Source organism: Homarus americanus, unplaced genomic scaffold, assembly GCF_018991925.1.
Source record: "Homarus americanus isolate GMGI-L3 unplaced genomic scaffold, GMGI_Hamer_2.0 scaffold57980, whole genome shotgun sequence".
NCBI classification, from domain to species: Eukaryota; Metazoa; Arthropoda; class Malacostraca; order Decapoda; family Nephropidae; genus Homarus; species Homarus americanus.
This window is the reverse complement of record NW_024716703.1, coordinates 9,699,150-9,714,531: the sequence shown is the minus strand read 5'-3', so window position 1 is coordinate 9,714,531 and position 15,382 is coordinate 9,699,150. Positions and strand designations below refer to the sequence as shown.

Here is a 15,382-nt window from a genome sequence, read left to right as displayed (position 1 = left end):
ATGATGACTCAGTTAGTGTGGTCGAGTAATGAGCGAAACTGCTCGAGCCAACTACACACCATCCGAACCAACGCATTTCATACCAAGAACATATGGCGGACACTCATAACAACTACTACTTAGCTGTCACTCGGAATGAAGTATGACGATCATCCAGCTATGAGAGAATGATATGGGTTACTAAGGATGTCACTGTCGTTGGTGAGCTCTGGGGTGTTTACAAAGGACGATACGAGACCGACAGGGTCGTCTACAGATGTTGCACGTGTGGAGGGCTACATCTAGTGCGGGTGGGGCGGCAGCAGCGTTTTTTCGTCGTTGGCACTTGTCTGCTTCAGTATGCAGTCGGGTTAACTCGAAAGTATTGGCACCTTCTCGTTTCGTGCTCCTCCAAGCTTTACGGTGTGGAGTAATCGGTGTGGAGAAATCGCCTCCCATGTGAGGGGGTCGATTTGACACTTTTTCTGATTTGTCTCAAGACTATCTATCTATCTATCTATATCTATATATATATATATATATATATATATATATATATATATATATATTCAGTTGCCCGCCAGCATTACATTTACTATTCGTTAGGTACCTGTAAAGTAGCCGCTTTGGCAGTCTACTGTCGTCCATATTAGTAACATTCCCAGTCCAGCATAGTTGCTTATGGATAATGGTAGCATCCATGCTCCTACAGTTGGTATCAGCGAGAATACTGGCATTTGTTCTCTTGTTTCCTCAGCGAACTCGGAGGATGGAACGTAGACTAAGTTAGTGAAAGTTTTCAAGTGCCTTGAGGTGACCGTCTATATGTGAACCATATCTCGCTGCCATATAGGAAGGTGGGGAGGACCACTACTCGATATACTTGCAACTTTGTAGATTATTTCAGCTCCCTACAGCTGAAGACACGGGTACACAGTCTGCCAAAGGCTTGGGTGCACATGTGATCCGATGCTGAATCTCTTCATCGATGTCCGCGGTGGTGAACAGGTGGAAGCCGAGATACTGAAAGTGGGTAACATTACAGAGGGTAGTACCGTTAAAATGGGTAGATGGTGGAGGAGTGGGTGAACCAGGGGCAGGCTGAAAGAGAATCTGAGTCTTACGTACATTCATTCAAGGCCGAAGTGTATATACGCACCTGCAAAGGTGTTCAGGATCTCCTGTAGGTCGCGTTCAGTGTGAGTGACAAGGGTGAGGTCGTCTGCATACCGAAGTTCAATAATGGAAGCTACCGACACCTTTTTCCTGCCTAGAGTAGTCTTATTTTGAAAAGACCCTTCATCCTGAACTAGATGTCCACCCCGCCGGCTAAATTGGCCCTGCACGAGTTAGGAAGGCAGCCAAGAAAATGGAAAAGAAAGGCCATGTACAGGTCACGAAGCAGTTCTCTGCACTTTTCCTGTATCTGGCAGGCAACAAAGAAAATGTCAGTGGTGCCAGGTGATGGTCTAAAGCCACATTGATATTCTGGGAGGAATTTTCCCTCCTCAGGAAGAAATCTGTTTAGGAGGACTCGGGCGATAATCTTGCCAGTTACTGAAAGCAGCAAGATCCTGCGCAAGTTACCACAGTTTGACTGGTCTCCCTTGTTCTTATAAATATTGACGATGGAAGTGTCTTTAAGAGCTTGGGGGATTTCCTCCTTTTTCCATATATTCTCCAGGAGAGAGTGAAGACGGCTGGGAAGCAGAGGTCCTCCTGCAGGGATTCCACCAGGCCCCAAGGCTTTGATGTTCTTCATCTGTTTGATGGTGGTAGCTACCTCATCCAGGGATGGAGGATAGCTGAGGTGGGTCAGTACTGGATGCTGAGGAACCTGCTGAGTATTCAAGACATCCACATGGGTGTTTCGGTTGAGTAGCAAATGGTAGTGCTCTTTCCAGCGCTGAAGGATGTCTTCTTCGTCTTTAATTAGGGAGTTACCATTGAATGAGCAGAGGGGGCTGCGTCATGAGTGATTGGCCCATAAAACGTTTTAATGTAATATAAAAAATCGCGCAACATTTATTGATCTGCATTTTTTTGCATTTCACGTACATTATTTTTAAACCAGTCTTTCTTTAGATTGCGAAATTCGCACTGGGCCGGCCCTTTCTTCTTGTGGAAGGTTTCAGCTTTGCCAGTCAGGTAAAGCAGCATATTTATCATCGACGAGTACATTGATTTCAGGGAAATTTTCATCAAACCAGTCCTGTTGTATTGTTTCGGTCTGGCCGAGTGTCTCTCTGCAGGTTTTTGTCATGGCAGTGTCGAGAATATCCCATTCGGCACTGGGATTTGGGTTGTTTGTTGTCGGGTTGTTTATCAGCTCATGTTCGAGCTGCTACCTGAAAGCATGTGTTACCGCTGGATACTCCAGACTCTTAGTGTTTAGACCTCTTATGGAGGCATGTTGCCCTCGCCGTTTTGGGAAGACGTGAAGTGAGAGCTTGGGTCTGATGAGCCAATGATCAGTGTCACAGTGGCCTGAGCCACGCATGGCACGGGTGATGAGGTCATCTCGGCGATCTTTTTCTCTGACAATGATGTAGTCAATGAGATGCTAGTGTTTGGATCATGGGTGTTGCCACGAACCCTTGAACTTGTCGGCCTGCCTAAACAAAGTATTGGTGAGAGTGAGGTTGTGTGCAGCACACATGCTGAGGAGATCACACTTACCTAGTCCATTTCTACCTATTATTCCCTGCCAAATGTCAGCATCTCTTTCAACTCTGGCATTGAAGTCACTTAGGAGCACAACCTTATCTTCTCTGGGGATAGAGGTTAGCACTCTGTCAAGGTTGGCGTAAAATCCTCCTTGATGTCATCCTCTGCATCCAGTGTTGGGGCGTATGCACTGATGAAGAAGGCATGAGTGATTCAGTGGGACTTTGAGCGTCACGAGGCTCTCGTTGATCCCAATAGGCATTTCAGTTAGCCTATGTAGGGTACATTGGAGGATGGCAAAGCCAACTCCTCGTATCCTCCCCACTGTGCAATTTAGTAATCATCCAACGAAGATAAGATGTTGGAAATTTCATTTAGTCGTGAAAATCATTCTTGTTGAAGCTGTAAGGTGGCTCGGGAGACCAAAAAAGGAGTGGCAAAATCGTTCTTAGAGGATAAGTGTTTGGTGGGTTACATCTTCCCCCAGCGACGGTGCTAAGCTTCCTTGATGTGTGACCGATCACACTTACCAAGATTTTAAGACATACACATATACTTACACATAATTAGACACACTTATACGTAATTATGCACGGATATACACGTATATACCCACTTATATACATATATATATATACATACATAAACACATACATACATACATACATACACACATACATATATAAATACACATATATCCACATATATATCTTTTACGCAATCATGCATACCAACACACATGCAAACACACATATTCACACACTTACACATACATGCACACATATGTATTGTACACATACATACATACAAACAGACACATACACACACTCATATACATAACATATTTACATAAATACTACTACTACTGTACTACTACGTTGCTGTCACTCGGAATCGAGTATGACAATCATCCAGCTATGATACAATGGTATGAGTTATTACGAATGTCACCTAGGTTGGTGAATTTTTATGTAACTGAAGAGGCTGATACGGGTCCCGCTGGGTCGTCCACTTTCGTTGCACATGTGGAGGGCTGCATCTAGTGCGGGAGGGAAGGTGGCAGCGTCTTACCGGCGTTGACGCTTGTCTGCCTCGGTTTGCAGTCGGGTTAACTCGAAAGTATTGACACCTTCTCATGTGGTGCTCCTCCAAGCGTTACGCTGTGGAGTAATCGTCTCCCAGGAGAGGGGGCTGATTTGGCACATTTTCAGTTTGTCTTTAGACTATCCTTATACCTTTTCAATTGCCCGCCGGCGTTACGTTTACTTTTCGTGAGGTGACTGTAAAGTAGCTGCTTTGGCAGTCTACTGTCGTCCATGTGGGTAACATGGCCAGTCCAACGTAGCTGTTCATGGATAATGGTAGCTTCGATGCTCCTATAGTTGGTGTCAGCAAAAATCCTGGCATTTGTTCTCTTGTCTTTCCAGCAAACTCGGAGGATGGAACGTAGACTATGTTGGTGAAAGTTTTTTAGTGCCTTGAGGTGGTTCCTCTAAGTGTCCCATGTCTCACTGCCTTATAGCAGGGTGGGGAGGACCACTGCTCGATATACATGCACCTTTGTAGATAATTTCAGCTCCCAACAGCTGAAGACACGGTTTCGGAGTCCGCCAAAGGCTTGAGATGCACATCTGATCCGATGCTGAATCTCTTCATCGATGTCTGCGGTGGTGGGCAAGTCGGAGCCGAGAGACCGAAAGTGGGTAATATTAGAGAGGGTAGTACCGTTAAGCTGGATGGATGGTGGAGGTGTGTCTGAGCCTGGAGCAGGCTGAAATAGAATCTGAGTCTTACATACATTCACCTCAAGGCCGAAGCGCGCATACGCATCTGCGTAGGTGTTTAGGATCTCCTGTAGGTCGTGTTCAGTGTGAGCAACAAGGATGAGGTTGTCTGTATACTGAAGTTCAGTAATGGAAGCTGCCGACACCTTTGTTCTTGCCTGGTGTCGTCTTATGTTAAAAAGACGGTTCACCCGGTACTCGAAGTTCATTCCGCCGGCTAAATTAGCACTAGCAAGTGTAAGGAAGGCTGCCAAGAAACTAGAAAAGAGAGTTGGTGCCAGTACACAGCCTTGTCTAACCCCTGTTTGGATGGGGAAGAACTCAGACTGGGTCCCGTTGTGCAGGACACTGCCGTTCGTGCCACCGTGGAGTTACCTCACAATGGCGATGAATTTTGGTGGGCAGCCAAAACGACTGAGAGTCCACCAGAGGGCTTCCCTGTTGACCGGGTCGAAGTAAAGATCATGTTAATGGTGCCACGTGATGGTCTAAAACTGCATTGAGATTCTGAGAGGAAGTTTTCCGCCTCAGGAAGAAGTCTATTTAGGAGGACTCGGGCGATAATCTTGCCAGCTACGGAGAGCAGCGCGATTCCAAGGTAGTTGCCACAGTAGGGTGTGTCATACGGAGGCGAATTTTTTTTTTTTAGTTTGAAAAATCGGCCCATGGTATTAATGATGTAGTTCTATGTGCAGAATCATGTGATATCTTCAGATTTGAAAAGTTTTTATTTTTTGCTAGGTAAATTTTAACTTGAAATCTTATGAAAATTCAGTATTCCCACCCTTTTACCAACACCACTAAATAGCTTATTTAAAGTAAAGTAAATGTATCAGGTTAATTTATTAGGATGAAAATGATCCAGAATAGTGAAACGAATGATCTTGACACATTTATTAAATTTAATATTCCTTTAGAAAACAAAATCATCAAATACAAAAACCGGTTTTACTACTACGACCCGGTGTTGCTGCACACCATAGAGAACATGTCTTTCTTGCTTCTGTTTCTACTCATCACCTCCCTGCTGACCACCTGAGCTCGGATGTAGCCTTCCCTCCTCTCCTGGCTGTACACGTGACTGCTGGCCTCGCTCACTTGCTGTACACAACGCTCTATACTCTGGGTGTGCGAGGGCCAGGCAGGGACATGCATGGGGTTGTCCAGGAAAGCTCTGACTTGAACATTGGTGAGGCTGCAGGTAAGAGGGGGCTCACTGCCAGCCTGGATGTTATCCAGATCTATGAGATCAGTGAGGGTCTTGACATCTAGATTGACTTCAGGAGTCTTCCTGACCCTGAAGGAATCGTCACCAACTGATTCGTCATGCCCAGATCCTCCCATAAGTCTCATATCCAAGATCTTGTTGACTGCCACTCTTCTCTCCTCCTCATCCTTACTGCAGAGCATTGTCTGCAGAACTGCCTCGGGATGAGCATACCAGGAAGATCTCCTCACAGTCTGCTCCACAATCTGAACAACCTTCCTTGGCTGACTCCTCAGGAGCTCAAGCTGGAAGAGAACATGCCTCGGACCTTTGGAGAACGATGACTTGACCGTGGTGTTGAACCAATTTGGCAAGTAGACACTCACGATGAATTGGACAATAAGTCTCAGGTTGTGAAGCTGGTTCCCTTTCAGTTTATGATGAGCGACCCAAATTCTGCAGAACCTGAGAGCCGTTGTGAGCCACTTAGAATGTGAGACTGGACCTATCTGCAGGTAAGCAAGTCTATCAGGCATGACCCCAGTTTTGATGGCACTGCAAATCATGTAACCATAGAACTGGTCAGTACTCAGGTCGTCAATGACAGTATGTGCAAGGTCAACGAGTGGAGGGCCAACTGTGATTTTTTCAAAGCTCGGATTTATTTCTAACTCAGTGGCAGAGTCCAGCATCTTGCCAAGAGAACCAGACCATCTGTTGTTTGAAAGAGTCTTACCATCCAGCTCCTGGATCAGATGTCTCAGTGGCAACTCGTTGGTGTGGAGGTCACAAACAATCCAGACCAGCTTCCTCCCAATCTTCCGCTCTATCCACTGTATGACCTCCCTTGCCACCCTGTGTTCGTGTTGGTGCTGTCCCCTCCAATGGCCTGCAGGGTCTGGTCTACGTTCCTCTCTCTGAGCCAGTTCACAATGTTATCTGCCACTATCTCGGCTGGTTTCCTGATGTCATCTTTCTCTGGAGTGAAATGCCACAAATACTTCCCTCCTGGTTCACTGCAGCAGGAGTAGTGTTCCTCCTTCACCATGGCAGGGAACACCTTGTCAGAATCTCCAACTTTCATGAACACTTTAGTGTCATCCCTTCTCCCATCAAAGAACAAACAATTGTTTCCATTTTCTCTTATCCCCTTATCAAACTTCTCTTCTAGGTTACTAACAAGTTTCTCCTGAGCTCTCCTTACTTTGTTATGATCTATCACCAGGTGAACATCATCAGGTGTTATCAAACCACCGTCAATCCAGGCAGCTGTTGCTATCTCTGCAGTTTCTCTGAGACCAGTGTGGTGTCGCATGCTGGCCAGAGCTATGCTCGGGATATCTTTCCTATTTCGAATCTTATGCCTGGAAGGTTTGGGATCATTATTTTCTGGGTTAGGGACAAAGTCACCATTCTCCTGGTCAGCACTCGGATCAGCCATGGGGAAGTTATTAAACTCCGAATCAGCTTGACTCCAATCATTGGCCTTTTTTACCTCACCCTGGGCCTTCTCAAGTCTCGTTTCCTCGGCAACTCTTCTCCTCTTCTGTCTCTCTGTGGCAGCCTCCTGTCTCTTGGACTCCGGAATATCTTGGCTAGAAATCATGAGAGCCCCTATACTGCCAGTCTTCTCTCTCTGTGCTTTGACAAATGCCAGTTCGATCACAGGAATCTTCAGTTCACGCTTGCAAATACAGGAGATGTGGGCCTCGGATTTACAGTCACAATCGCATCCAAACTCAGGACAGAGAACAATTGGGCACTTGCAAGTAATTATGTCAAATAACTGGTCCAGTTGCTTGGCAAAGCTGTTCTTAACTGCAAGTTTTCCTCTCCCAAGAGAGATATCTCTTGCCTTTTCCCAACTGGCTAGCAGTCTCTCACTAATCTTCTTCTGACTTGTTATGACTGGAGGCTTGAACTGAGCGTTAGCCAGAGTGCATTGTGCCAAGACAGCTTTGGTCATATCACTGGCAATGTCTTTGTTTGTGTAAGTTCTTTGGTTCTTTTCACTGATTTGCCTGATTAAAACACCGTCTCTCAAAGCATCTCTCAATGTAGGCAACTCCGACTTCAGGAGCTCTCTCCCAGACCCAAGATAGTGACTGAGATGGCTGGATTTTTGGTTCCTCGTCCTGACACAAGCAGCCATCGCAAATATTATCAACTTATAAATGCATCAGAATCTGAAACAGAAAAAAATATTGTTAGTTGGGTTGTTAAAGAATGAAGTCAGAAAGCAATGATCACTATTTAATTGTAATGCACTAATGCAGCTGTACGTTAGATTTTCGATAAATTTCACGCTAAAATTTACCTTGCAAAAGGTTGCAAAATATTGAAACTGAAATTATTTTCTGTTTATATACACTAAAATCTACCAAAAAAGTGATGGGCCATTAGTTTTAGCTGATCTTCCCTCCTATGACACACCCTATTGCCACAGTCTGACTGGTCTCCCCTGTTCTTATAAATATTGATAATGGAAGCGTCTTGAAGAGCTTGGAGGATTTCCTCCTTTTCCCATATATTCTACAGAAGAGAGTGTAGACGGCTGGTGAACAGGGGTCCTCCTGCTTTATACACCTTGGCTGGGATTCCATCAGGCCCTGAGGTTTTGTTATTTTTCGTCTGTTTGATGGCAATAACTATCTCATCCAGGGATGGAGGATAGCTGAGGTGGATCAGCTCTGGATGCTAAGGGACCTGCTGGGTAGTCAGGACATCCACATCGATGTTTCGGTTGAGCAATGAATGCTACTGCTCCTTCCAGCGCTGAAGGAGCCCTTCATCGTCTTCAATTATGAAGTTACTGTCAGATGAGCGGGAGGGGGGTTGGGGTGGGGGCTGCACCACGAAAGGTTGGCCCATAAAATGTTTTATTGGAATTGAAAAATTCGCGCATCTTGTGCTGATCTGCATGTTTTTGTATTTCACATGCGAAGTTCCCACTGGGCTGCTGCTTTCTTCTTGTGGAAGGTGTTAGCTTTGGTCCAATACTGAGGGTTGTTCTGCCAGTCAGTACTTTGTTTGCCGGGTAATTTTCATCAACCCATTGCTTGTGTATTCTTTTGATCTGGCCGAGGGTCTCTCTACGGGTTTTTGTTATAAGAGTGTTGAGAGTATCCCATTCGGCACTGAAATTTGTGTTGTTTGTTGTTGGGTTGTTTGAAAGCCCATGTTCGAGCTACTCTCTGAAAGCATGTGCTACTGCTTGGTCCTCCAGACGCTTAGTATTAAAACCTCTTCTGGAGGCTTGCTACCTTCTCCGTTTTGGGGCAACGTGAAGTGAGAGCTTGGCTCTGACAAATCGATGATCAGTGTCACAGTGGTCTGAACCACGCAGGGCACAGGTAATGAGGATATCTCTGTCATCTTTTTCTCTGACAATGATGTAGTCAATGAGATGTCAGTGTTTGGATCGTGGGTGTTGCCACGAGCTCTTGAACACACACACACACATCCTGATTCTTTTTTTCCCTGATTCAACTTAGAATTTCCTTTCCAGTGTCATGTAGCCCTACTTTCTTTCTTTTCTCTCGTGTGGAACTCAATCAAAAGCTGTCTTTAGTTCGTGTTCAAAAATATCTTACGCGACCCTGTTGTCCACCGCTTCAAATTCGAAGAAAGAGGAAAAATAACAGTCAGACACAAGCACTCTCTATTAAGGCCGGGTTAAAAGTCACTAATTAATCATACCTTTCACTCGAAATACGAATTGAATTTGTAATTATATCTTTCTTTAATTTCCCCTTAATTGGTGTTAGACGTCAATTTTAGCTTAGTGACCTGTCCTACCTTTATAAAGATGGGTGTGGCATTGTCTCTCCTTGGCGGTTCTGGTACTGTACAACGCTTGACTAACTGACTTATTGAACTTCTGGTTCAGGCAACGTTTACCTCTGGGATTCGATCAGTTTCTAAACGTAACGTAATGTAACGTAACCTAACCAAACCTGACCTAACCTAACCTTAACATTAACCCTAACTTAACTTTAACCCTAACTTAACCTTAACCCTAACTTAACCTTAATCCTAACTTAAACTTAACCTTAACCCTAACTTAACCTAACCTATATCCCTTAAGTGTCATTATAATCAACATTACGAAAAGCTACGACTAGTGGTACTCCCTTCCCTCTCCTCCTCGCCTCGCAGTGTCCTCATTCTATATCAAATCTGATTTCTTTATGGCCGCTATTTCCTAACTCGCTCCATACTTTACTGTTATTTATAATACTTTCACTGATAAAACTTGGCCAGGAAGATTATTCCTCTAGGTACGTTCATCAACTTTTTTTCTATATTAAAAAAACGGAAATTCCATATTTCCAGTCAGAGTTACTCACCACCTTGGTTATTTCATTCATATAAATTGATCTTCTATTCTGTTAAAGTTTAGTGATATGTTTCCCATACTAATACATTTTCTCTACCTTCGTTCGTTCTATCTTTATTATTTTTTAATTATTGTTAGTTTTTATCATATAAATTTTCGAATTTCCTTTAACAAAGACTGCTACCCCTCTTCTCTTCAGGATTTTTCCATCACTGTGAAATAATTCATATCCCCTCATTTATTATTCAGTAAGTAGCTCTCTTGAATCTATTTAAGTCCAAGTTTCTGTAAAAGTCATTATATCTCTCCTCTGTACACCCAAGTCCTAGTATTTCTTCCTTTATATTTCTCACACTTCTGTTATCGTTAAGGAAATATTTAGGTTAGTTATATTGTTCATATAATCCATTTACTTAAAGGCATATATCTCTGGCCCTCTTATTGATGTAATTGCTATTTACCGTTGTATTACAAATTGACATCCTGTACCTTTATTGTCTAATTATTTAAGGCAGTGGAATCCTAGGAGCAACTCCCTCTAATGAGTCATGTATGGCTACCACCTAACACAGACAGACAGACAGACAGAGGTAAGATTAGTTGCTCTGGCCATAGACTATACCCCATTTATCGGTGAATGGAATTGTCTTCACCTCACAATATTTGTCCCGCTGTTAGGTGATACCAATTGTCCTGGACAGCTATTGACTCCAGCTATTCTTCTTGATGACAGTTTCCCTTCCTCCTCATAATCTCTACAGCGTCCCTGAATTTCCCACCAAACAACTACTGACTCTCACACCGCCAATATCATTGCCTTCTTCACTAAGGCAGATATTGGGTTAATTGCCATTGCCGAACATGAAGTTGTCCAGCCTGTTTACCAAGTCTGCCTGCCACCCCATCTCCGGGAATACACACACCCTCACACTATCTCTCCTCTTCTCGTTACAAAAAGCACAATCCGTACACCTTATCTGTGAATCACCAACAATTAAGACTTTCTTACCATCATCAGTGTCCATCCTACCTTTGTTCCCCTCCTCTTCCATCACACTCGTTTTCCGGAAAGTGTGTGTACACTTCACTGACCCTGACTGTTTCAACACCATTTTTGCAGCACCGCCCTTCATCACCTGCCAGCGGTCAGGAGTGTCCACACGACGAGTATTCTTCCCAGCTACACGTTCTCTTCCTTAACTTGTTCTAGTCTGTGTCATTCCAAGCGAAGAGAAGAAAATACACACACACACACACACACACACACACACACACACACACACACACACACACACACACACACACACACACACACACTTAATTTGACAAACAAAGAACCTATTACATATACACACACTATCATGCACACACTTACATATATAAATATAGGTTTACACATTTGCACTTGAAATAAAAATATTCTTATGTTGATATACATTTAACGGAAGTAAAGTTGGCACACATCCACCTTGTCAGGGCAAGTTAAGCTCGCCTTGGACAGGTAAAACATTGGTTAGTAGAAAACCTCGGCAAAAATGGTCAATTTTTAACTCCACATTAACCCTCCAAAATTCCACGCAGTTGTGTTTCTTTAGTCTTATCTTTATATAATGTAGAGAGAAGAGATAGGCATGAAGAGAGGTAGAGACTCAGAGAGGCAGGAAGAAATGGAGAGAAGAAGAAAAGAAAGAGGTTGAGAAGTGGAAAGATTTAGAGAGAATATAAAAGAGTGGGGTGGGAGAGAGAGAGAGAGGTGATGAGAAGGGGAGAGAGTGGTTGGGAAAGGAGAACAAGATAGAGATAAAGGGGGAAAGAGAGAGCATGATAAAGATAAAGAAGTAAGAAGGGGAGAGAGAGGTTGGAAAAAGAGAAAGGGGGAAAGAGAGGCAGAAAGATAGAGATATAGAGAGGTAGGGCGAAGGGGAAAGTGAGGGTGGGAAGAGAGAGAGAGATAGAGAGGTAAGGAGAAGAGGATAGAGAGAGAGTGAGAGGTTAGGAGAAGGGGAATGAGAGGATGAGAAGAGAGTGAGAGAAGGGTAGGAAAATGTAAATATTTACATAAATGTCTGGGACGCACACACACACACACACACACACAGGCAGACAGACAGACAGACAGACAGACAGACAGACAGACAGACAGAAGTCAGATTAATCAGCGGACTTAAAAAAGTTAGTGTGTTAATGAGGCGCCGTCGCTGTACGTGTTGCATGGTCGACGGTGAGTAATATATACCACTGACTCATCATATAAACCCAGCACTATATTAAACCTCCACACATTATGAGCGAGAAATTCCTATCCTATCTCTGTGTTATGTGTTGTCAGGCCCTACGTGGCTGATACTCTGGGTTAACTCTTAATTGCTTCAGTACTGAGGGTTTGAGTGAAAAGTTCGCTGTCCGTAGTTCAGTCCATTCATGAACAAAAAAAAGTTTAAATCTGATGAGCCGAAACCCATGATGTTTTCTCCTGAACTTACATACGGTGACTAAACTGAGGCATTATATCAGTAGAACTTCAGCAGCGTAAAAACCTACAACACCTGAAGTTGGTAAATGATGGACCCTTTAAGATCACGGCGACACTCCATGGCTCTCTCTCTCTCTCTCTCTCTCTCTCTCTCTCTCTCTCTCTCTCTCTCTCTCTCTCTTGTATATCCAAGGATTAAGCATATAATCCAGACAGCAGGGTTGACATGGGCATTAGCCTAAGGGACTATGTAAACAATTGACTTTAACGTGAGATTAACTGAGATTATAATTGGCTGACCTTGGCGGAGGATCAGTGGGGGTGTGCTGGGGTATACTTACAGCGTGGGTGACTTGAGGTGGGGACCAGGGGATAATGTGCTCGGACATACTCACAGTGTGAGTGATCTTGGGTGGCGGACAGGAGGGGTAGGGTGCTGGGAGATACTCACAGCGTGGGTGACCTGCGGAAGAGGACGGGGGTATACTGTACTCACAGCTTGGGTGACCTGGGGAGGAGAAGGGGGCATACTCACAGCGTAGGTGACCTGGGGAAGAGGACGAGGGTACTCACAGCGTAGGTGACCTGGGGAAGAGGACGGGGTATACTCACAGCGTGGGTGACCTGGGGAAGAGGACGGGGTATATTCACAGCGTAGGTGACCTGGGGGAAGAGACGAGGGGTATACTCACAGCGTGGTGACCTGGGGAGCGTATACTCACAGCGTGGGTGACCTGGGGAAGAGGACGGGGGTATACTCACAGCGTATGTGACCTGGGGAAGAGGACGAGGGTATACTCACAGCGTAGGTGACCTGGGGAAGAGGACGAGGGTATACTCACAGCGTAGATGACCTGGGGGAGGCGGGAGTGGCCACGCCACCAGGTAAGGTGGGCTGGGGGGTGTGAACCCGCGGCGCGACACACAAGCCTCATGGTGGTTCCTGCCGTCACCGCTGATCCTGAACCCAAGATCCTCACCTCCACCGGCGCCACTGTGAGGTAAACAATGATGTTAACAATAACACCATCTGTGGTGTGTAAACAATAGCGGTATTAATAACTTAACAACACTATCTGTGGCTGTGTAAACAATAGCGGTATTAATAACTTACCAACACCATCTGTGGCTGTATAGACTGTAAACAATGACGGCATTAGTAACTTAACAATAACACCATCTGTGGCTGTGTAAACAGTAGCGGTATTAATAACTTAACAACACCATCTGTGGCTGTGTAAACAATAGCGGTATTAATAACTTAACAACACCATCTGTGGCTGTGTAAGCAATAACGGTATTAATAAGTTAACAATAACACCATCTGTGGCTGTGTAAACAATGATGATATAAATAACTTAACAATAACACCACCTGTGGCTATGTAAACAATAAAGGCATTAATAACTTAATAATAACATCAGCTGTGGCTATGTAAACAATAAGGGCATTAATAACTTAATAATTGCACCATCTATGGCTGTGTAAACAATAGCGGTATTAATAACTTAACAATAACACCATCTGTGGCTGTGTAAACAATAAGGGTATTAATAACTTAACAATAACACCATCTGTGGCTGTGTAAAAAATGATGGCATAAATAACTTAACAATAACACCAGCTGTGGCTATGTAAACAATAAGGGCATTAATAACTTAATAATAGCACCGTCTGTGGTTGTGTAAACTGTAAACAATAACGGCTTTTATAACTTAACAATAGCACCATCCGTAGCTGCGTAAACTGTAAACAATAATGGCATTAATAACTTAGCAATAACATCATCTGGAACTGTGTAAACTGTAAATAATAATGGCATTAATAACTTAACAATAACATCATTTGGAACTGTGTAAACTGTAAATAATAATGGCATTAATAACTTAACAATAACATCATCTGGAACTGTGTAAACTGTAAACAATAATGGCATTAATAACTTAACAATAACATCATCTGGAACTGTGTAAACTGTAAATAATAATGGCATTAATAACTTAACAATAACATCATCTGGAACTGTGTAAACTGTAAACAATAATGGCATTAATAACTTAACAATAACATCATCTGGAACTGTGTAAACTGTAAATAATAATGGCATTAATAACTTAACAATAACATCATCTGGAACTGTGTAAACTGTAAACAATAATGGCATTAATAACTTAACAATAACATCATCTGGAACTGTGTAAACTGTAAACAATAACTACAGGAAAATCTTTTGTATTAATCACTGAATAACAACAACAGTTACCATGACAACATAAATAAAAGTGCCACTTATCTTAGAAACAAAACACCACATTAAGAAAGCAACAACATTAGATATTGTTACACCTGTCACCATTTTCTTCATTTCGTAAATGGCTCCCAAATTAACCTAACCTAACCTAACCTAACCTACCTATGCTGGGGAATTTTAGGTTTGGTTAGGCTAGGTTAAGTTGGCTTGGTTAAGGTTAGGTTAGGAACCCATTTCATGAACTGGACAAAATGACCACCATTCATGAACTGTGTGTGCGATTGATTTTTTTATTTTGCCGCTTACAGCGGCTACTTTATTGTGCACCCCACACTCATCCTGTGAGCGGTAGCGCAAAAGGATTACAGAGTAGAGTTTACAAAGGGTCATAATAATTAACCCCCGTTGTCAGGGTATTATGGCACTGAATGTTACACAGTATTTCATTTACATTATTTGTTTAGTTCTATACATAAAGGGTAACTTATTCACAAATGCGTGAGCACAGGCGTGTGAGGCAGTATGTCTGGCCTCACACTTTGTTATTCACATTTACGTGAGAGGTATTCAAGCACATTGCGTATTTGGTTCTGTACATGAGAATTGATATAGTTACTAAGTGCAAAAAAGTGGATACAATCTTAATATGTCGGCTATCTTGCCATTAGAGATGAAGTGTTGT

At 43.3% G+C, this 15,382-nt stretch overlaps 1 protein-coding gene across 1 annotated transcript in view; it reads right to left on the bottom strand.

Annotated features, from left to right (window-relative positions):
* LOC121858277 overlaps positions 1-15,382 on the bottom strand; it is a 204,206-nt gene that overhangs the window by 38,591 nt on the left and 150,233 nt on the right. The window contains exon 5 of the mRNA XM_042354587.1: positions 13,292-13,443. Coding sequence (XP_042210521.1) covers positions 13,292-13,443 — 152 coding nt within the window. The remainder of the gene's footprint in view (positions 1-13,291; positions 13,444-15,382) is intronic.